The sequence below is a fragment of the Tauraco erythrolophus genome, chromosome 1, assembly GCF_009769465.1.
Source record: "Tauraco erythrolophus isolate bTauEry1 chromosome 1, bTauEry1.pri, whole genome shotgun sequence".
In the NCBI taxonomy this organism is placed as follows: domain Eukaryota; kingdom Metazoa; phylum Chordata; class Aves; order Musophagiformes; family Musophagidae; genus Tauraco; species Tauraco erythrolophus.
The window spans coordinates 52,483,579-52,508,015 of NC_141465.1; the positions used below are offsets into that span (position 1 = coordinate 52,483,579).

The 24,437-nt window shown below is 39.3% G+C and overlaps 1 protein-coding gene across 2 annotated transcripts; it reads right to left on the reverse strand.

The window, feature by feature from the left end:
• On the reverse strand, positions 1 to 24,437 carry MSL3 (MSL complex subunit 3). 2 transcript variants are annotated; one of them, XM_086619040.1, is made up of 13 exons: positions 24,288 to 24,437; positions 22,201 to 22,283; positions 21,519 to 21,614; positions 20,842 to 20,942; positions 19,816 to 19,907; positions 18,864 to 18,986; positions 18,239 to 18,399; positions 16,090 to 16,248; positions 15,269 to 15,531; positions 14,783 to 14,892; positions 14,494 to 14,593; positions 13,942 to 14,026; positions 1 to 372 (listed from the first exon to the last, which is right to left on the reverse strand). In XM_086619040.1, exons 1-13 carry the CDS (start codon positions 24,384 to 24,386, stop codon positions 273 to 275), a joined length of 1,572 nt encoding a protein of 523 aa, XP_086475166.1. In that variant the 5' UTR covers positions 24,387 to 24,437; the 3' UTR covers positions 1 to 272. The 2 variants fall into 2 exon arrangements, with proteins under 2 accessions (XP_086475166.1, XP_086475173.1); XM_086619047.1 differs by lacking the exons at positions 19,816 to 19,907; positions 21,519 to 21,614; positions 22,201 to 22,283; positions 24,288 to 24,437 and having other exon boundaries at positions 20,842 to 20,894.

The following is a 24,437-nucleotide window of genomic DNA, read 5'->3' on the forward strand; positions in this document are numbered from 1 at the left end:
TTATGCAGTCCTATGCATTAGCAGTCAGAACAAGGGTTTTTCTTTCATCTGGAGTTGGGAGTTATATTCAATCCTCTAAGAAACTCGTAACAGTCTATATGCATTTCTGAAAAGAAGTTCTCCATTTCTAAGTAATCCAACCATCACAAAAGATATTTTCCAATTTCTTCAACTCCAGAAGTTGTTTTAATTCCTTTTTCATCTTCATCTTGTAGCCACGTGGCAACATAGCATTGTCATGAGCTACGTACAGTAGAATTTAATTAATAGCTTTAGTAGATTGCCCGAGGATTTTTAGTACTGTAGTAGGCTTCACATGCAGCTACATAAGCAGATTCTGGGAAGAAATCATCATGGTATTCCGCTAAAAACCTGAGAAGAAAGCACACCAAAAAGAGAACAGAACATGAAACATTTAAGAGAAAAGCTTTTTTCAAATTAATTTTTAAACTCAGCAAAACCACAGCCTGGAAATTAAGAATTATTACACTTTGAAATTTGGCATACAAAAGGCTTGCCCTATTTTTACAAGTTTTACATAGTGAGAAACAGCCTTCCCTATCACTCTCAAATTCAAATAGCATTAAATATTTGCTCAAGCTCAATAAAAAAAATTTAAAAAAACGCATCCAAAAGCTAAAGCTACACTCAGAAAAGAATGCAAAGAACTATCACAGAAGAAAAAAAACAAGGAAAACATCTTTCTGCAACTTCTGTCAGTCACCAGCTCAGCACACCATTTTCATTTATGCCAAAACCAGGATTTTCAGTTATCACTATGTCAGTATCTTATACAAGTGTCCAGTAACCATTAAGTCAAACTGTATCTTTTAAGGTAGGCAAAGCTATGATTTGTTCTTTCATATGCCTGTGCATTTAGAGTCTCCACCCCTCATGAGTATTTGACTTAAATATGGCTTTCAAAGTCCAATACGCATCCTTTGCAAATGCAGTTTCCTAATTTCGTATTTCTCCAAGCTGGTCTTCAAATATTATTCAAACAGCCAAGCACCCAATATTTTATCACGTCTTCCTGCTCTGCTAACACACAACTCTTCCTTTGGTTTAGGACTGAAAAAGAAAATAAACAGTGCTGCTACTAACACCAATGATAAATAGTTAAAATGAGCATAAACTCTCTGCTCTTTCCTTTGTGTACAAAGATACCAGGTATACAAATGGGGGGCAAAATAATTCTTAAACCCTGAAGTGCATGATCAAGTTGGACTTAAAAAAAAAAAAAAACACCCAAAAAAAACCCCAAACAACAACAAAACACAGACATTCAAAAATACCTAGAAATTAAAGCTCAGCATCAATAAAACCAGCAAAATGTAAGCTATAGGTTCTCTGAGTTAGAGTAGGAAGCAATGGAAACAACAGGAAACAAGGTCATTTGCAGAATCCAATTTCTCTCAAGAACCACTAGCTAGAGAGATGACCTCACTATTGGAAGCTAAAAATATCAGTTTTGCATAACCAATACTCTGGACATAGAAAGTCCAAATAAATAAAAAAATGCACAGATGAAGACAATTAAACCCACAATGTTTCTCCAACCCCACCTCACAGCTACACTGCCTGAACTGGGCATGTCCTTTGATCTTAAGGAAGCCAAAGCATCTAAGAATACTGACAAGATTCTCTACATACAGCAATCTAAATTTAATCAGGAATGTATTAATTGCTGAGAGCTCATACAGAAAGGTTACAACACAAAACCTCAGGGAAATGAAAAACAGGTTGATTTTTCCCGCCACACAATCCTTGTACTTAAACACGGGCATCAAATAAGTGCTAAACTGGAGGAATAACTGGTTAGAACCTACTAACTCTAGGAAAAGCAGTGAGAAATATAAGGGTTTTTTAGAATAAATCAATCCTTCAGTGTGTCACCCTTTATTTAGAAAGCACTTTGTCAAATTCCTCCATACTTGCTTATTTCATAGGAGTTCTGTAACCAACAGTACAGAGGGACCTACGGAGGTTTCTGATCTAAACGTTTCACGTTTAAGACACACAAGTGAATGGGCTGGACAACCAATACACTTCCTGAAGCTCAAATGGCAGCTTGCTTTTGTTTTTAAACATTTCCTAAGGAACTGACCAGAAAATGTGAGCATTATGTGACCTGTAACAGTGTCTAATCAAGCACATAATTTCTGGCAGTGTTCAGCTGCGGCAGGTACTGCCAAAAGGGAGAAAGGTCTCTCCTATATTTAAAGCAAGGATCCAACTGGCTCTGCCACAAACTGACACCACATAAGCTGTCATAATAAAGGTGTAAGAGCTATGTAAATTTAAAGTTCTACACAGTCTTCATTCACACAATCCTAAGTGTATTAAATACCTTAACATACTTTTTGTTTAGAAGTAAGTATTCAGACTATGCTAGTTTCTCATTGGGTCAAACAGTAGCTTTCAATTTTATTAAATAACACAAAACAAAAAGGATTACAAAATAAAGGTTGAAAGATAATTTTAAAAAAACTTCTATGAAAACTGTTTTGCTAAATCAAAAATTGCTTTTAATAGTACAGCATGTTACAGCTGCACTATACCAATTTCCTATTCACAGAAATAAAGGCATATAAATAAATGAAATAAAAACATCAGTGAAAAATTTTCCCCTGAAAGAACAAAATGCAACAAACTACTAAAGAGTAAATCCAAATTAGTTAAACTTTGGCAAAAGAATGAGCCAGAAAAAAATAGTTTTATTCTTTTCTTGAACTAAAAGAATAAAGACTTAGAGGATTAACAGGTAGAGTTAACAGTCAGTACCTCTGACTTAGAGGTACTGTCAGACTTAGAAGATTAACAGCCAAGGAGGGCCCTCCATTGTCTGATGAAAGGAGTGTAGGCAGGTGCCTTTGGCCTGCTGCCTCAGTGATAGTAGGGGGTGATATGTGTAGTCGGGAGCAACACACAAGTTGCCTAGAGGTTAAAGAGAATCCCAAAAATAACAGCTCAGGTAATAAAACTTCCCCCCCTAGGGGTGCCGTGGGGTCGAAAGCCCAACTTACGTGCTTCTATACGAACGCACGCAGTATGGGCAATAAACAAGAGGAACTGGAAGCTCTTGTTATCCGGGGAAAGTATGACATAGTTGCCATCACTGAAACATGGTGGGATGACTCGTATAACTGGAGTGCTACCATGGATGGCTATAAGCTCTTCAGGAGGGATAGGAGAGGTAGAAGGGGTGGTGGGGTTACCCTGTATGTAAGGGAAGGTCTAAACTGTTTAGAGTTAAATGTTGGGGATGACCTAGTAGAATGTCTGTGGGTGAAAATGAAAGGAGGGCCTATGAAGGCGGATATTGTAGTGGGAATCTGCTACAGGCCACCCTATCAGGACAGTGAGACTGATGAGCTATTCTTTAAACAACTGGGGGAAGTCTCGCGCTCACTAGCCCTTGTCCTTATGGGTGACTTTAACCTACCTGATGTCTGTTGGAAGTATAACATGGCAGTCAGGAAACAGTCTAGGCGGTTCCTGCAGAGTGTGGAGGACAACGTCCTATCACAACTGGTCAGTGAACCGACTAGAGAAGGTGCTCCCCTAGACCTGCTGTTTGTGAACAGAGAAGGTCTTGTGGGAGATGTGAAGGTTGGAGGACGCCTGGGGCATAGTGACCACGAGATAATAGAATTCTCAATTCTAGGGGAAGTTAGGAGGGGGAACACTAAAACGGCCAAGCTGGACTTTGGGAGAGCTGACTTTGGGCTGTTTAGAAGTCTGGTTAACAAAGTCCAATGGGAGACAGCTCTCAAGGGTAAGGGGGCGCAGGAGGGTTGGTTACTATTCAAAAAGGAAATTCTGGAGGCACAGGAGCGAGCTGTCCCTGTGTGCCGGAAGTCGAGCCGCCGGGGTAGAAAACCAGCTTGGATGACAAAGGAGATTTGGGAACATCTCAAAAGAAAAAGGGATGTCTACAAGTCTTGGAAGAATGGGCAGGCATCCAGAAATCAATACAGGGAGGAAGTTAGGACATGTAGGGAGATAATCAGGGGGGCAAAAGCCCAATTGGAACTTAGACTAGCCTGCTCCGTAAGGGACAACAAAAAGTCTTTCTATAAATATATTAATAACAAAAGGAGGGCTAAAGATCACCTCCAGCCCCTACTGGACTCAGGGGGTACGTTAGTCACTAGGGATGAGGACAAGGCTGAGGTCCTTAATGCCTTCTTTGCCTCAGTCTTTAATAATAAGGTCAGTAGTTCCCAGGTGAGCTGGCCTTCGGTGTCTGAGAGCAGGGAGGGAGAGCAAATTGAAGCTCCTGTGATCCAAGAGGAACGGGTCAAGGATCTGCTCCTTCGGCTGGATGCCCACAAGTCTATGGGGCCTGATGGTATCCACCCGAGAGTCCTGAGAGAGCTGGCGGATGTCATTGCCAAACCCCTGTCCATGATCTTCGGGCAGTCTTGGCTCACTGGGGAAGTTCCGCTGGACTGGAGGCTGGCGGATGTTACCCCCATTTACAGAAAAGGGCGGAAGGAGGATCCGGGGAACTACAGGCCTGTCAGTTTGACCTCGGTGACGGGCAAAGTCATGGAACAGGTTATCTTGAGTGCTATTAATGAGCACATACAGGTTAACCGGGTGATCAGGCCCAGTCAACATGGGTTTATGAAAGGCAGGTCTTGCCAATCAAATCTTATCACCTTCTATGACAGGGTGACCCACCTGGTTGACGCAGGAAGGGCTGTGGATGTAGTTTTCCTAGACCTCAGTAAAGCCTTTGATACAGTTTCTCATAGTGTTCTGGTGGAGAAACTGGTAACTGCTGGCCTGGATAGGCACACCCTCCTTTGGGTTAAAAACTGGCTGGATGGCCGGGCCCAAAGAGTGGTGGTAAATGGGGCTAAATCCGGCTGGAGGCCGGTCACCAGTGGGGTTCCCCAGGGCTCAGTGCTGGATCCGGTTCTGTTTAACATCTTTATCAATGACCTGGATGAGGGGATTGAATGTACCCTCAGTAAATTTGCAGACGACACCAAGCTGGGAGGCTGTGTCGATCTGCTCGAGGGTAGGGAGGCCCTTCAGAGGGATTTGAACAGACTGGATCGTTGGGCTGAGGCCAATGGCATGAGCTTTAATAAGGCCAAGTGCAGAGTCCTTCACTTGGGGTGTAAAAACCCCAAGCATCGCTATAGCCCCGGGGAGGAGTGGCTGGAGAGCTGCCTGGCGGAGAAGGACCTGGGGTTGTTGGTTGACTACCGGCTTGATATGAGCCAGCAGTGTGCCCAGGTGGCCAAAAAGGCCAATGGGATACTGGCGTGTATCAAGAATAGTGTAACCGGCAGGAATAGGGAAGTGATCCTGCCCCTGTACTCGGCACTGGTGAGGCCGCACCTGGAATATTGTGTCCAGTTTTGGCCCCTCGCTTTAAGAGAGATATTGAGCTCCTGAAGCAGGTCCAAAGAAGGGCGACTAAACTGGTCAAGGGGCTGGAAAATAAAACTTATGAGGAGCGGCTGAGGGAGTTGGGGCTGTTTAGCCTGGAGAAGAGGAGGCTGAGGGGAGACCTGATTACAGCCTACAAATACTTGAGAAAAGATGGTGGGGAGGTGGGGGAAGGGCTCTTTACATTAGTGATGGGTGATAGAACAAGAGGAAATGGGCATAAGCTTAGTCAGGGGAGATTCAGGTTGGATGTTAGGAAGTATTTCTTCTCTGAAAGGGTTGTCAGCCACTGGAATAGGCTGCCCAGGGAGGTGGTTGAGTCCCCATCCCTGGATGTGTTTAAGAATAGGGTGGATGATCTACTTGAGAATATGGTTTAATGGGGATTAGGGATGGTTGGACTCGATCTCTAAGGTCTTTTCCAACCTAGAAATCTATGAATCTAAAAAAAAAAAAAAAAAAAGGACAAATCTTGATTTAGGCCACTAATATTTGATTAATACGCTGTTTGAACCACATGATTTAGTGATTTACTAGCCCTTGTCATTAAAACCATTCACCACCTACTCTTCTAGGCTTACCATGCTACAAATTGCTCTAATGCTTTATAATTATTTTTTTTCATGATAGAGATATCTATCCCTTAGAAAAAGATCCAAAGAAACAAAAACAATTCACATAATCAGATCCTTCTAATCTTCACTGAAACATGTCATTCTTTTGCACCACACACATCCCTCTTACTCTAGGAAAACCATTACAAAAGAGTACAGAAATTATAGCAACTTAGAAGCTAATAAAATACCTAAGTCATCAACTGCTAAAACCTCTGACTGTAGTTAGTTAGCTACAAATCACTTTCTGGGATATGTGGGGTTAGTATGAAGTGAGTGTGATAAGGCCTAAAACTTAACAGATGTGAGTCTAACTTTTAACATACTTGGACTACATAAGATTAAGATGGAATGGAATTTAATTAATGCCAGAAATGGAATTTTATTAATAATTCTTCATTAACTCACATTAATGACTTCAAGAGATAAACAGTGACTACAAACTACAGGGCTGATCAAATTCTTAGTGTCATTGGCTACCAGTCCGTAAGACACAGTACCAAGTGCTAGATCATAGGAGGCAGTATGTTTTACAAGAACGTCAATAAAACAAAGGAATCTGTAGAGGTCACTGGGTAGCTGACAGTTCCAAGAATTTTAAGGGCAAGTAATGGGAAACAGGCTCATTTTCTCTTACAAATTTCCTGACTTTTGCCTAAGATGTCATAAACAGCAGTTTGGTGCAAGCTAAAGCGACAGCTGTAAAGATGAGAAATTTCAGCTGAGACGGTAGTGGTATTGCCACAACTCAAAAAAACAAACCAAAAAAAAACACGGAGGCAGAATACATGCAGTCAAATGTACATCTCTATGCTCTTAATGTAATAGTTGTGAAAAGCAAAATACCCCAGAGCTAGTAGATACGAATTACTTTCTGGAGAGAAGGAGGAGGAAACAGGCAAAAGAACAAAAGAACACAAGGTCAGCGTCTGTCCCAGTCCCCCATGTATCCGTATACACAGAGCAGTGGCCCCTCTAAAGCTGCTTTCTATTCAAATGACATCGCAGTGCAAAAAGCTGGCACAGAAATATTAGAAGTCTCGTAAGACTAAGATTCTTGGCTACTGGACATTCTACTAATGCATTGCTCTTGGAAAAGCTGAAATAGCACTAAGATCAATTTCACTGGCACCTGCAAGTCATGAACCATGATTTAAGAAGAGAGGGAGCTGTACTTAGCAAGCAAAGCCAATGTTCAGCTATAGATCAGAGAGCACAATGCTATTTGGCTATTCAGAAATTGTTTCATTACTTTTAACTTACAGATCTGATAAATTGTCACCTGTTGCATTACTGTCTTTTTCATTATTTTTACTGAGTTCATACATGTACACCTACGCAGTGAAACTGCTTACGAGTAACAGAGTTTTGAGATGCACAGTCCACGAAAACATCCTGATGCAAGGCTGCACTCTTTTTTCTCATCAAGAGCATCCACAAAAAGAACACTCCCACTTTACCCTCCTGCTCAGAACTGCTAGAGGTAATGGGGCACAATGCAGCTATTTCCCTCTCTACCACAGGTTCCTAGAAAAGCAACACTTCAGAAAGCAACCTAGCTTGAAGAATACCTATGTCCTGATCTTCTAGTGTAGCAGCCCATAAGCAAGCTTACCTCAGATGACTCCAAGCAATAGCCTCACAAATATACTACAATCTGGCTGAGAGTTACACAGGCAGATCTACCAAGAAGAGGCACAGAACTATAGTTATCCACATTAAAAGGCCACTTGATATATGTGTCAGGAATGTTTCTCAGAGTCACTAAATTAATATGAGCTTTAAGAGCATTATCTGGTAGCAAAAATATCCTTGTCTTACCAGTGTCAACACAACCTATTACCTGAACAGTCTCTGCACACAAAAAAAAAAAAAAAAAATCACTCTTCTAAACATTAGCTACCTTCACATAAATATACTCAGAGATGGTCCGAAAAGTGTGAAAATTATGAAGAAAGGAAAACCTTAACAATTTTAAGGAAGATAACCTCAGCCATAAAAGTGTAAGTATACAGAGTTAAAAGGAAAGTTTCCAAGAAGGTGGTATCTGACACAGTTTCTTACACATAGCTCTGAGTTCCAGAATGTACTTCTAGATACTTTCAGATACTTTGATGAGATCAGTGGCCTAGGCTAGATGCTGTTTGAAAGGCAACTGTAATGATCTATCTAAAGGAATTTGCTTAAGGTCCTAACTCTATGAGTCACCTCATCAAAAGAAACATCATTTGCAGATTAAGAAGCTATCTGCTCTCCAAGACTGCTACTCAAATGCAGGATATGAAAGCTAAAAGGCTTAGTTTCACACAAAAGCATATGCTCCCCACCATCTCCAAATTATAGGTATGTCTCCATCTGGAAGGCTGTTCAGGGCAAAAGCTTGCCGACACAAACTTCAACATAACCCCAATGGAGTCAAGAGAACAAGTGAACTGAAAAGTTTCAGATGTTTATTCTGATATCCAGTGTCTCAAGAACCACGCAAAAGGAACCAACAGGCTTGTTTTGTTGACTGGACTCTTGTCACTCATCCACATACAGAAACTGAGATCGCCTTCCTTGGCCTTTCAAGGGCAAGTGCAGAGAACTCTGAAGATGCCAACCTGCCAACATAACATCTCAGGGGATGAGGCTGAGTGAGTGAAAACTAAAAGCGGTAACTTCTAGTAGACCTTTTGGGAAAAACAGGACCTTTTGGTCCTACAGAGCTCAATACAGGAGTCCTTGGTTGGTCTTGAGGACAAAGACCCACTTTTGGCAAAGCCAGCGCAAATCCCAGAATCAATCCCTAGAGCTGCCTTCTAAAAAAGCTACCACAACATTTAAAATGTTGTGGGCAACCTCTCACTTTAGATGCATGATCCAAACCTCTGCTATTATGATTAGGAATACGCTCCTCATTCAAATACCGAGGCACCTGATGATTTGGTAAACAGAAGGAAGAGAAGCAATTTGCATGGCACAGTTTCAGGAAGTATTTTTGGCAAAGCGATCAACCCTAGTCAAGAACAGTAAGCACACATGAGCAGATTCTGCAGACCAACCAGACAACAAAAGCCTACTGAAAATAAGAACCTGTACAACACTAGGTATTCACTAAGAAGCTTTCAACATAATAACGCTGCCGAAAGTTTCAGAGGACCCAAAATGGCCGTTGCCTTTCTGCCCATTCAATGAATACAGCAAAGCTCAAACACAACAGTAACAGCGCCCTAAAATAAGGCATATACATTAACTGTGCAAGTAGAATTCCTTCATTTCAAAGTGTTTCAAAACTTGAAAAAAGTTCCTTTATCTTTTTGTGCCTCTAAATCCACTCCTGCCCATTGACACTCAGATCCTGGATTTTCTCACATTTAGGCTCCAATTTTTTGGAGCTCCAATAGTTTTCTAGCATGTCGTAACTGCTATGCTGCACAGGTACTTTTTGTCAAGCAACTGGTTAATCCTGAAATTGAGAGGCAAACAGAAAAGCCCTAATCAATCTAATAAACAGTAGCAGAATTGCATTTTTCATGATCTTTCAAAAAGTTATTTTTAATCGGTTGCTCTCTTGCAACTTTATTAAGTCACAATGAGCAGGAACTCTGTCACAAGCAACTTCACCTAAATAAAGATGTTTTCTATTCCACTCACCATGTGCAATGCTTCATTTTTTCGTTCTCAGAAAGTCACTAAAAATCTCTCATTAATTGCACATTAGCACAGACTAGTGGTCATAATTCCCCACTGCAGTTACACAGAATAATTACACTCAGAAAGTGTTGTGCTATCAAAATCAGATATCTATTTCTTAAGGTTACTTCAAACAACTTGTCATCTTTCTATATACAGATTTTATTATCACAGCCCTCTAATTTGGTCACATTCTGATTTGGCTTCCTTCTCATTAATACTCAACAGTATTAAAATACTTTTCTTCTGGTGGAACAGAGTAGCACAATAGATACAAGTAGGCTGTAAAACATCAAGAAAAAATTAGATCTAAAACTGAAAGAGACAACTTAGAGGATATACTAAGTTTGAAACATCAGTGGGTTTTCAATAAAACCGAAGTCTTTGACCAGTAAGGATGTAGTTTTCAATAATCTGAAAATACTACATATTGGCCTCATCTAGAAAAGCGTATTAGAAATTTTAAAAGTATTATTTTAGAAATATTTCATCACTTCCTCATTCTTCTGTATTTCATGGAAGTCAAAATACCTATGACTTTCTGAAGTGCTGTACCCTTTTGTTTTGCTTTTTTCCTAAAATGTAAGCACCATTAACTGAAATTATCTCAGTGAAGATGAGTGTTGCTATTCTAAAACCAGACATGTTACATTCTTCTAATTCTTAAGTATCTCCTATTGGCCCAAGAAGCAACCTCTCTGATCTCAAACCAGTTTAAGTCAGAGCTGTGCATCATTTCTCATCACTTAAGCAGCCTCTGGAGGCATGCTAGGCACCTCACAATACAGAGAAGTCGTAAAATACAGCACATACAGCACTTTATTAAAATACAGCTGAAATAATGGAAATAGTTAAAAGGCAATACTTACTCTATCTCAAAAACTGTTAACAGGCAGGAAGATTTAATCAGAGGTCCTTTGCTAGTAAGATTACTAGTCAGTAGGCACCAGTTACTGTGTTGCCTTTCACTGCTTGCTCCTGAAGACTAAACTGTAAGTGCAACGCAGTGAAACCAACTGGCGAGTTTGTCACTAACATCCATTTCAGACTCTTATTCTTCTGCAAGTATTGCCAATTATTTCAGAGCTAAGTAACTTGAAGAGTAAGAGTTTTGTACTTAATTTGAGAAACTAATTTTTTTTACTACTACAGATTCTGTGATTGAGAAATCAGCTTTTATGTTCTCCACAAAGAAATTTTCATTACACACAATTGTAGAAAGCTGCACTAATCACAAAGGGTACAGCTTCTACTTAATATGAAACTCAAAAAGATGTATTTCATATAACCCTTAAAAAAATACGTTGTCTGGGAAACTGAGATCAATCTTGTCTAGCAGCAATCTGAGGGCACGACTAGAAAATATTACCTATGTAGCATCTCAAAGTGAATTTAATGCATCTATCACATACTGAGTAAACTCAGTAAAACAAGCTTCTAGACAAAGCGTTGTATTAAATAAGTCTCAGTTTCTCAGCATGCATGAGATTAATAGCACAAATATTAAATGAAACTGTAAATTTTAGCCATAAAATAATAATACAAAATTAAATCAGTATCTATGCCAGAACTAAATCAGCTGTGTACCACATGAAAGTTTTAAATAAAACTACATAAGCTACTTATGCTTGGACTACTCTGTCTAGAACTCAAAGAAGATTCAGAAACAGTTTTATTAATGCAAACAGACAGCTTCAATCCCTTGTCTGCTATTAGAAAAATAAAGAAAAGGAGAGTACTTCAGCTTGTCACTCAAGAGCAATTCACTAAAAGAAATTAGGTAGTCTTAAGTAAACTGGCCACTATCATCCAATGCATACAGACTGTGTAGGATAGTTCTTACCTGTCAAAAGGTAAACCAGAACAGAACTAATAGAAAATATTTTGAATAAACATCCATTAATTCTTTCATTTCCAAAAAGGAAAGACAGAATGTGAAAACTGAAGAACTAGTACAGATGATGTCACCTCAGTCTCAAGTTTTCTCTTGTGATGAGAAATAGATTATGTAGAAGTATTTCTGTGATAAAAATCAAGTCTGAACAAGTTTCTAGAAAATGCATTTTTTTGACTACTTTCAGTGACATATGGGACAAAAAGAAATACTACCCAAATGAAAGATATCCTAAAGCTCCATGAATACATGTTGCAAAAATAACTAAAAAAAAAAAATCTAATGATTTGCATTGGTTTCTGTGTTACCTATTTGAATACACAGTAGCGTATCTGGTAAAGAAACTAGTCCAAGAAGACTATTTATGACAAAGCTACCTAAGATTGAATGCTTCTTACAGCAGTAACTGTAACTTGGAAGCTTTTTTAGGAAGGCTCTCAATTCGACCAGTGCTGACAAAACCATAGAAATTATTATTTCTGCATAGGAAAGAAACCTTGAGAACAGTATCAACAAAACATACACGAACTGGCTTAGAAAGCACCTGAAAAAATACACACAGCCCTCAAATATTTTTTTGTACCAGACATGTGATATCCACACTATGCTTGCCTTGGGGGGCTCATTTTGCTTTAGTCAGTCTGGTGTTGAGGACTGAAGGCCCCCTAGTACTGGAACACTTCTGGTGAAGTGTTTCCCAAAAGGAATCCAGCTTGTGTACTCAGAGCACTCTGCAATGCAACACAAAGCCTGGTAAGTGGGAACTATCGAGAGATTTGCTTCAAAAGCACAGTTCTAGCTGACCTAAAAACGCTGATGTGGAAACATATCTGCTTTTTTTATTTATTTCTATTTATAGATGACTACACATTTCAACAAGATGGTCAGATGGAAAAATAAGACAAATATAGATACTACCACTAGAACTTTGTTTAATCACCTCCCTGCTTGTATGGGGGGTGGGAGACATGTTTCCTCCTTCCCTCTATTCCACTCCACCACAGCTCATCCATAGAATGGGCACGAAGAAACTGCTTTTAAGATGCTAAAGAGCAGAGACCTGCTCTGACCAACACCGAAGAATCTGAACAGGCAGAAGTCTGATGAAAACGGATTTGATCCACAGGGAGCTAAGCACCCTAAATAAAATTCACTCCAAGCAAAAACAGGTTTCAAACAATAAGCACTAATGCTGTCCTCTTTAACTTAAAAATATTTTGGATGCTAATAAGGATCTGACAAAATAGAAATGTAAAAAGGAATCAGTAAAACTTGAATGCTTCAAGAGAAAAATTTTGTATTGAAGTAACTTTGACATTTGAGACACCTTTTATTTTCAATAAACAATTAAAGTAAAAGCACAGAACTTCATAGAATTTCTAGGCTGGAAAAGACCTTAGAGATCATCCAGTCCAACCGACCCTAATCCCCCATTAAACCATATCCCTAAGCAGTTCATAAACATGTTAACATAAGCATGTTAAAACTTTCATCTCCCTGATCTCTAATAGGACTTTTGATATGCTAGTGCCACATTATGTTACTTTTCAATATGTGGCTACTTAAAGAGCCTTTGACCAAAATTAAGTTAGGAATTCCACGTCTGTTCCACAAGTTTACCATGTACAACACTTTCTCCTGTAAGTTTTCCTTGGCAAATTTATTTTCCACTGTATTGATGCTGCACAAAACAGTGCCACACTAGATATCTAACTACCACTACAATGTCAAGCAGAGATATTAACTAGAGTACCCGATAAAGCTGATTATGGTGCAGGCGTGACCATACTGACTTCAGCCATAGAGCTAGCACAGTCAGAAAGAGTTTGGGTTCCTTTACAAGCCACTGCATCACCTAACAGAGAAACCTTTCTGTTTAAAGCTCAATTAGGACAGACTTTTCTTTTTAAAAAAAACAAAAACAACAACAAGCTACCACAATCAAAAACATGTTCTAAATCAGAAGTTTCTCCCCCTGCTAGTCTTTGAGATTATAGTCTGAAAAATAACAATGTAGAGTTTGTATTTCTTCATAAAACATGCTTCTTAATCAAGTCAGATTTGTCATTCTATACACGCTAGCAAATAAACTTATAAACTTCAGTCCTCTAGCACTGTGTTTATCAAAACTTTAAGTAGGAAGTTTGGGTTCCCTTCAATTTGAATTACAGAATTAAAAAATATTTTGTTAATCTTTACTAAAATTGTTATTAAAATCTTATCTTAATTTTATCGTTTTCTTGTAGTTATAGAAGAGGAACATCTTATTTTAAAAACCCTTCATCATTCCAGGACACTTAGATCTATGTATCAATGCAAACACTGCTGTGGTACATTGCGTCACATTACCTCAGAAACATTTCGAAGTGTTTTACTAAAGCCTTTAGGTTTTTGTCAGGAAAGCACATCTTCCCCAGTATTTCTGGTAGCTTTACTGTAAAAGAGAAAAATGACGTTTACACCTGTTCTTTTAAAAGCAACTTCTAATTATTTTTATCCACTACACAGAAAAGAAGAATATAAAAAATTCTTCTCCCTGCAGCCTCCACTTTTCTTTGAAAGTTACTCGGTGATCTTTCAAAATCTTATTAAAAAGAAACATGCTAAGAAAGTAAATGCTGCTTCGCTTAATGATGTTTGATAGCGTATTACTTTTGTTAAATGAAGGCTTACAGAGCCAGTAAGAGATAAGCAAGTTTACGAATAGCCTAAGAGTTTTAAACAGATTAAAATGTATTCTTCTCCAGAATAAAACTAAATGTGATAGAGCAAACAGAAAATCACACAGATATGGTCACAGAAAAAAAAAAAAAGAAAAAAACACACAAACACCACTCCCCCTCAAAAACACCCCAACAAATGAAACAATTTTGATTCAGCACAGAGTTCTGCATTGTTTACCAAACATTCGTAGCAAATGTTGAGATCCGTAGATATATGAGGGAGGTGGTGGTTGATCACTTGGTGGATAATTCTCTGGCATCAATTTCCAGGACAAAACCTAAACATAAAACATGGAATGTCGGTTATGAAATCTTCACAGCACCATAAATAATTTAGTCTGTGCAGAATTTCAAAATCAAAGATGAAATAAGTAATACAAACAAAACCTTTTCTTACATAGCCCTACTCTGAGGTCAACAAAACCTTTAATCATTAAATATAGGACAGTAACACAAAAATCTGTTACCTCATTCAATTCGTTGTTTCTTCTACCTTCAAAGCCAGTAAAAACCGCACTCCCCTCTTTGCTAGGAGTCAAAGTTATAGGTGAAGATGATCCACTATGGACAGGGGTTTCTTCAAAAGGGAAAGAAAAACAAAACAAAAGAAATCAGAAATAAATTTTATTATCTGTTATATGGAACTATGAGCCATTAAATATAACTAAGGCCTGCTGGTAAAATGTTTAAAGTCTTATACACTGGAATTCAATAAATGCTATCCCTTGAATAAATGCAAGCAGCTCCTTGAATTCTGTTGAGAAATCCAGTACCAGAGTACTCAGAATATTACTTTGTATTTCTGTCTTTGCTATAAGCTTCAGAGATAAATAATTGATACAAAAAGTAATGAATCCCTACTTCAATCATTCAGTTCACCATCCAGATGACAGTAAAAAAAGAGCAAGACTTAATATCTTGTTTAGAGAAATAATTTGAAGAGGAAAACCTACTTTTTTCCAGGTGCAAGAAGAGCTTTGGCATAGAAGCTGGGGTCTCAAGATGCCGTCGTTTAGGTTGTGGAGAAGCACTGCTTTCCGACAACCTGTCACAGTTAGAGCTATGGCGTGTAGAACGCCTCAGTGACTGCAGAATTTCAGGTTCAGCTTTTCGTCTTTTTGGCGTGGCCGGCTCCCCTGTTGTAGGCTGGCTGTCAGTCGACTGAGGTGTTGGTGGATTCAACAGAGGAGGACTTGGAGAAAGCTCCTCCTGATTTCTAGGAATAAAAGCAGGTTTACAGAAGTGAAAAGATCAGGGCTCTTCCCCAAAAAGAGATCCTTCTAGTTTCACAGATCTTGTTAAATACTTATTCAAATTAGACAGTCTCCTCCCAATAACTATCAAAGTCGGGAGGCCTTCTTTTAAATACCATTTTCCAGAAGCATATTTATTTTCAAATTTAAAAGCTAATAAACACAAATTTACACTTCAGTGTAAAATTCTTTCCCCACTCCCTCCAAGCTGCAGCATAACTCTACACCAGTCAGTACAAATTCCTTTTGAAGTTAACCAGACAGAAATTCAGAACCTGAATTCTGAATTCAGGCAAGGAATTCCCAGAAAAATTCAACATTTTAGATGATTCATCTCATGATGGTTCAACATTACTAGATGATCTCGAAGGTCCCTTCCAACCCAAACCATTCTATGATTTTATCAAAACAATTTCTAAGTCAAAGTCTGTGAGAAATCATCCTATTCTGAACAGATAACCACATTCTATTGCATCTTCCTCAGGAGATAAGCAGTATTAAACTCCATATACCCAACCTACCTGTTAGTATTTGTTGAGTTTTCTTTGATGGGAAGAAAGAATTTTGATGAAGTCACCTTCTTAAATTGAGCTTGTTCATAAGGATAGAGCAAAATTAACGGAAGTGTGAAGTCAAAGGTTATTCTCAGTCCATCCACCATCTCTTTACATAGCTCAACACTAGAGTAGAAAAAAAAAAAAAAATTATGAATTTCCCAGTTGCATGTCAAAATTTTTCAGTGTAGTTGTAAGAAATTCCCTTTTAATACAGATCATTAACGTCCTAAATATAATACGCTGACTTCATCACTAAGTAATGACAAGTGATTAAAACCATACTTAAAGAGACAGTGATTGCTGTTGGTAACTTTAGACAAATACAAATCTTAAAAGTTTGTTAATAAGGTCAAACAAAATCATACCATTGTTCTGTTGCATTACTACTTACTGGATTAATAAAATCTACTTTACAGTAAATAAAGTTAGTTAGTTTTTCATGTAAGCATTATTTTGTTTTCCAAGTATACTATGCTCAAAAAAGAGGCACCTGCCAGAAAAAGAAAGTACTCAATAGATGGAATCTCTGTCTAAAAGGCATATGCAGGATTTGATATATAGCCACTAAGATGTGCTTAAGGCTGTGCTTAAGAGATACCCAGTAAACCAACAAAAACACACACATTTGCACTGTAGATCAGTCTCCAATGGCCTGCTCCTGGTAATCAAAGCACTAAATTTAGAAGCTACTACGAATTCCAGATTTGGGCTTGTGTTAAAGACTCACAGTGCTAGGTGGTGAGTAGATGTGCTGTTACAAGCAGAACCAAGAACACTGAGTCCAGCCCACCTCCAACACCCCTCACCTCTATGAAGGTATTCATCTCTCACATCTCAAGTGCATATATGTGTATGGTAACAGTAATTTGATTCTGTCACAATGACCCACGTTAGAAATTCCATACCTCCTATTACCATTTCATATCACCTGCTATAAGTACTGCCTTTTTTTAAAAAAAGAAAAAACAAAAACCCGCTATATATAAATTGGATCAGGAAACCATCATGTACAGAAATTCTATCACATCCAAGATGTCAATTACCTTCTGTGTTAGAGCAGTAAGGGCAATACAATAAAGTTGCCAGCTGAATCTCTCCTACTTAATGAATAACTGAAATTATACACATTTTCCTTACTGAAGCATCTTCTTCATTGAGCAAGTCACTTAAACATACACCTTTAAAAATCATAAAGTGTGTGCAACCTTTTGTTCATATTTCTGATGTCTCATGTAACTCCGTGTTTGGGAGGTTATAATACAAAAGAAAGTATCATTTATCTGTCAAATAATGAATGACATCAATATAAACTAAGACACTCATATAGAACAAAATATTGCAAGGAAAAGCGTAACTATACACCATTGAAATAGAATGTAGTAACAAAAGTCAAGATTTCTTTTTGATAAAATACAAGATTTCACCCCAGTGTAGACTTAGATAAAGAAGCAGTCTCATCTAATATTCAGAATCTTTAGCGTAAAAGAAAAAAACCCACTAATACACTGCAAACATGCAGGGTTAACACACTATATTTGTAGCATGGTAGAAGAACACACAGCTCAGCTGAGAAAACAGCAACTAAGACACAATTAATTTTACAAAACAGGATCAGTGTTAGTACACATATTGTTTCCCTACATATTGACTCTAGGATTTAAGATGGTACGTCAATAAAAAAAGAAAAAAAAAAAAAAATCACCTGCACTTGGAGTTCTCTATAAGCGTTGTATAAAATTTTATCTTTCATAAATTTATTTAAGCAGGGAATTCTCGTATTAGATACTCTCTCAGTGCTCAAAAAATTCTTCACATAGACAATAGCAACACATTCTTTCCAAACAGGTCACAATATCCACAAGAACTCACATGATGAAACAGGATATTGATGCTTTTGCATAATGACTTTTCAGATTACAGGGGCTCTCTCATTGATAAACAAATTGTCAGTGTTACTGTACTGTAGGTATCTGTCAAATATTTTAAGCCCCATAAACAGATATACATCACAGCATAAGCTCACAGAAGAGAACAGCCTTGAAACAGAACACGGAATGAAAGGTCATTCTTTCATTCTTCTTGCCCACTGCTACTGTTACTAAAGATTACCTACTTCTTCTCTGGCGGCACATAATGAAGATTCATATTAGCATGTGGAGTCATCTGATGGTGTCGAGATCTTTCATTGGCTGAAAAAGCAGCATTAATAGCAAAATGTTTCACATATGACTCCAGGATGGTTATTATATTTGTCTGACAAGGAAGCTTCACTAGCTGAAAAAGAAACAAATAATTAATGACTTACAAAACCAGTAATCAGTTAGTATACCAAGCTAAAACAGTAGCTTGTAATGTACTGACTAGGTTTAATCAGTCTCTACTGCAGGAAGTTATTTCAATAGTGATTAATTTGAACCCTTAAACTGCATTTTTTATTAATCCTTTATAAACATCTGGAGAAACAAAAACCTGGTCAGGTTAACAAGCTTACTACCTTTCTAGCTTTAAAAAACAATCTGCACTCTAAAACACTGTTGGGTATTGAACTGTTATATTCTTAAGTATAATGACAACTCCCTTTTTTAGCTGTAGGGAAGTCTGCTCCCTACACTCTCTCCATTCTTCCTTGTCTTGTCTAAGCTCACCTTTGCAATAAAGGAGCCGTTATACGTAAGAACCACTTTTGATGCCCTTCCCACCCTCCCATGCACATTCATTCCACAGCTTTTATTTCATACCCGTTTTCTTCTATTAATATAGTAACAGTCTTCCTCAAGCTTCTTTTTCAAGACCTCAGGAATTTCTATGCTTATTGCTCTTTCTTCCATGTCCCTTTTTGTGTGAGTGTCTTGTTCTTCTTTCTACAACAGACCAGTGAAAGAAACAATATATTGGTTGCGCTTATGAATATTAGTTAAAAAAAACTTCAGTAGTCAGGATACAATATAACAATCAAGTTTTGTCATGCCAAAATACAATATATAAAGTATAGCAAATATTTAGGTGAATAGTAGCCTACTGTAAGCGACTAACAATACTTCTTTGAAGTCATCTGTGAATTCATTTTTAAAAACTTTTTTTTTTTTAATTTAGCATTCACTTAAGTATTTAACTGAAAAGAACAGACAGAAATTTGTCAGGCTTTGCTGTTTCAGATCACCCACACTGTAGCAGATAAGATTCCACAGACCTTCAAGACAACTGTTTACACCGTACTTTCTTTTCAGTAATTTAGAGAAAATAAATGTTTTTTCTTGAAGTCAGTCTTCTACATTTTAAGACCAGAGTTGACATGCCTGTTTCACAGTAGAATACAAAAGCCAGAAAGATCCTGCTGCTATTGAGATTTGTCCAACCTGCATTGACCAGTAAAGTTTTACTGCACCCACAAATCTGGATAATCTAGTTTGCTGTTTTCTCCACATAAGCCTTATTTGGAGAAAGAGAGGAAAAGAAACAAATGTGCATTTTTAGATTAGTATCAAAGAATTCTACAAGAATATGACATCATCTACAATTTTCAAAAACTCAACCACAGTAAGCACCAGGAGTAAGAATATTATGCTTTTAATTCCAGCTAAATACCAGCTAAATAATCAGCTGTGGCCTATATTTCATCTACTTCAATTTTTCCAGAGTTTCAAATAGAGATGTTTAAATTCTATTAAGTCAAGAAGCTCATGAATATACCATTTCTGTCCTCTCTTCTATGTCACTTTCCTCACTTTTTATTTCTTCATCTGTTCCTTCATCGCTGTCATCAGAAGAGGAACTACTTATAGCTGTGTAAAAGAGATTTCACATAGTTATCTCACATTACTCCATTGCAGAGGTTAAGACCAAACAATGCAAAAAAAAAACCCAACAAACCCCAACAAACAAACGAACCAACTACAACTAGCTTGTTATATTTAATGAGGATGAATAATTCTAATTGAACTAAACACACAAGTAGTATTTACAGCACGCTATAAACTTTTTAAATATATAAGACAAGAAGTTTACAGGAAGTATTCTTCCATCCTCTCTAATTGAAAAACACTCACTTTTAAAAGCTCCCTACATTTCTGACTACTCACAGATCTTTTCAATCTTTATTGGACTTTAATTCTGAACAGGGGATTAATGCATCAATCATTCAATCAGAAGGTCTGGATCTGTGCAGTGACAGTTGCCAGAACATCAGTTAAGTGCCAGCCAGTGTTCCTGCTGGTTTTCAAGCTACGAAGAAAAATGCTATGAAATGAAAGAGCTGGCTTGAGAGCGAAATCAGCCAGTCAGCTGACAAGAAACAGACTTTTGTGCCAGGCAGACTGAGGAAAAGAAAATCTTATTGCCTCCTAAAATATGTAGAAACACTATCAGAGAAGTGTCTTGTTTCTTAACACCAAACAAAGAAAACTGAGGGCTTCTCACACCTGGTGATACTGCACTAAACAAAGCAGCATTAAGCTCTGAAATGACTGATTAGAACAGTTGAGTGGAAGTGACACAAGGAAAAGCCTCTGGAAGACAAGAAGAAAGGAGATATCTTAACTAAACAGATGCTTAGCATGAAAAATAGCGCTCACCCTTCATATGACTGCCTCTGTATATTTCAAATAGGACTGTAATACTCTTGCGTGATCCTAATAGCAAGTTACAGCATGCACGGTACCTCTAGTTCTAAAAGTTAAAGGCACCACGCCAGTTATCAAAGAATGAAAACAAGCTCACAGTTTTCGCTACTCTCATCATTTTCTTCAGCAGGAAGGCTTTTTAATACAGAGTCAACACCAGGCAACCTGCAACGTCTCTTCTTTCTTCCCTTTCTTCTCCTACAGAACATAAAACAGTGCGCTGAAATTTGGCTATTACTATTTTATTTGTTTATCCTAGCTACATACATTACATGCAAAGGTACAGGAAACGTATGTTAGAGTTATTTTCATTAATTAATATTGAAATAATTTGGACAATGCTTATTTGAGAGTGGACACCTTACTGTCTGTACATTACCTCATATTCATGTTCTCAAGCAGACCCTCAAGCCATGGCCAACCAATATTAGATTATTGCCTTTGGCTGAAAAATACTTCAGGTTTTCCTAAGTTATTTTTCAAGTACATTTCTTTGGGAGATGTAGATCCAATACACAGGCATTTCACAGCAATAGTTAAGAATAACATAGTTATTAAGTGTTAGTCATTTAGAGTGTTGTTTAATAACAATATGTAGGTATCTACCTCAATAAGAGAAGAGTAGCTTTCTAGAATGCACTGACTGTACTGCGTAGATATCTACCATTTACGGCATGAGCTTAGAGGCTAAACCCACTTGCAGACACCTGCATGTATCTGTTTGAATCTGAAAATGAATCTCTCATTCATTTTGAGACCAAAAGGATTTCTTACATGCGAGCCACAGCCTTCCGTGCCAATTTACGCTGTAATCTGCGGTTTTCGTCTGTATCACGAAGAACATGATCTTCAGCTGCCCATCTATCCCAGCTAAGGATAGGTCAAAAGAAAATTAACAACGGCTATAAATACATGCCACTCATGATTACTACTGAATTAATTTCTACTAAATCTAAAAAGCACTCTTTTAACGTCATTCAGAAGCAACATCTGTATCACAAGGTTTGCATCCTTTTGTGTTCACATGCCTTCAATTCTCATGTTGCCATCTATAGTCTCCCAAACCTTGACTTAACATACAATAGTGTTTGTAGCACCAACACATGCTATAGATCACAGCCAGAGACTGCACTCATGTACTGGCCTTGATAACCAAACAATTCAGGTCTACATCTAACAAAATATAAACTCCTTTTACTAATGGAAACTCAGGAGCCACAAGGATATGTCAAAGACAGATACTCCATAAAGCTTAAACTCATGGCTATCAAGCTGATCCACTGCAATTTATGGATACAGACCAGATTGTAAATATGAGCAAGTGTATTAAAGGCATTCACAAAACCAAGTATACTCATGCAAACATCACAGTCCTTTGATATTCTATGCAATGCTTTTCTCTGTAGAATAAAAGAGAAGAAATGGAAGAACTGAAACCACACATGCAGGTTCTTACCTTCTGTTCCAACCGTTAAAATGGATCAGATATTCTGGAATCTTTCTGCCTTTCTCATCTTTTCCAACAACAATATCAACAATCTGAAACAAATATTGAAAAGCATGTATTGAAAAGCTTGAGAGAAAGTGAGCTTTCCAGTGTTTAGGGAATTTATGCACAAAGGAAAAAATAAATATTTACGGAAATTAAATATACCTATAATTTTGCCAGTGAATATTGGTATGAGCAGAAGATATCGATTATACCAAACGGCCACAAAAACTAGCTTTTTTTGCTGAGCACTTTTAAAGTTGGGGGCTGCTAACCATCTTTGTCCTGTTCTCAAATGTCCCACGCTTTCAAGACAGACAAAGGGAGATGTAAAACAACGCAGTATCACAATACAGATACGCAGATATACATCTGTGCTACTACCATTTCCCCTGTATGCTGTCTCTTCATGCCCTCAAAGCAGGAGATGACAGTTATACATATATATATAAACCTCAGAAATGCTGCTCTCTTGAACAACACTGAATCTTAGCCACAAAACACTAAAAGGCTTTGCGAGTATCTGAGCCTTTGTTTTCTTCCTCTCTTTCACACATGTAAAATGGACCAGTCTGAAATGACCTGCACCTCAAAAGACATTTCAGGTGGATTCAGAAGAACATAAGGACTCCTTAATAACAAAGGAATCATTCTGCCTGCACTTGAATGGCTCTCGACAGACCATATATCTGCAGGTGCACCCAGTAGTTAGGTTATAGTAATGTTTTAACCTGGGAGTCCAGAATTAAGAACTATTGATGCAGTCAAGGAGAGTTATACTCGAGTTTGGGGTATTTGAAAGTAAAGAAGAAAAGGCACTATTATTTTTTGCAGTCAGGTTACCTCTAGGGCTGGCAATTTAAGCTGCTGGGGTGGTCAGAACATAGGAATACACATACAATCAAAATCGCAGCCCAAAATATTACAGGAAGGTGGAGTTCCTGATCAAAGAGGTTTGAAAAACACTGATCTACACATCTAGCAAACTTGCAGCAAAAAGCATGAATTCGGTCAGGAATCCAGTTGCATTACCTCCCTTCTCACCCCTCTCTGTGACAAAACCAAAACAAAAACCACAGAACTGTTTGCAAGTTACGTATAGATGATTTAGGATTGAAAAAAATCATTTCACGTCCCATTGATACATTAAGCTCTACAATTACCATCACTATTCTTAAGGCCAGGCCCCAGTGAGTCAGTCAACTCTGACTGCAACACTTCTGGTCCACCACTCTCACTGCTTGCCATCATATTTCTGTATGTACCATCGGTACCATTTAAGCCCTTCTGAAAGGCAGAAGGAAGGGTAGGAGAGCAGGGGGAGGGAATAAATCAAGCTACGCTACGAAAGCGCAGGGATGCAAATAAGATTTCAGAATTACTTTGCAGGTGCTCAGCTCAGAACGGAAGGCGGGAACCGAGCCCGACACTTCCCGAGCCCCTCGGCGGCTCCGCTCTCCACCCGACGCGAGAGCAAGGCCCCGGCGGCCCGGGCTCGCTCGCCGCTGTCACCCGGCCAGCGGCACGCCTCCGCCCCGCCGAGGGGAGGCCCCGAGGCTCGTCCACACCTGCTACGCGCACCCTCCGCCCCCCGCCGGGGGGCCGGGGCGAGACGCCCGTGGGGCGACGACGGCGGCGCAAGGACGGCAGGAGGGGATGGGCACCGCCGCGCTTTGTCTCCCGGCCCCGTGACGGCGGGCGGCTGCCGCCCCGCGGCCTCTCCGCCGGCTCTCCCCGGGCCGGCGCCCGCTTCCCCCAAGAAGCGCTGCTGGCGGAGCCGCCTCTCCCCACCTCCGCCTCTTCGGCTGGACTCGCAGCCGCTTTCCCCTCCACCTCCCACCCGGGGGCGCGCGCAACGCCCGGCGGGGCGCGTTAACGGCAGCAACGGCGGCGGGCCGGGCTCGGCGCGGCACGGGGAAGGGAGGGGCGGGGCCGGCGCGGAGCCCGGCCCGGCGCGCCACGGCGCTGCCGCCGGCAGGGCGAGGCGGTGGCGGCGGTGGCGGCGGGCGGGTGGTTGAGCGGGAGGGAGGGCAGGGTCGCGCGCGGCCGGTCACCTTGGCATCATAGAGCACTTTGGCCTTGGTGGGGTCGGGCTCGAAGCAGAGAACTCTCTCCCCCCGGTGGAACTTAAATTTCATTCCCCGCGAGGTCATTTGTTCATCATGGCGCAAAGGAGAAGGGCCCAGCCCCCTCCCCCGGGGGAG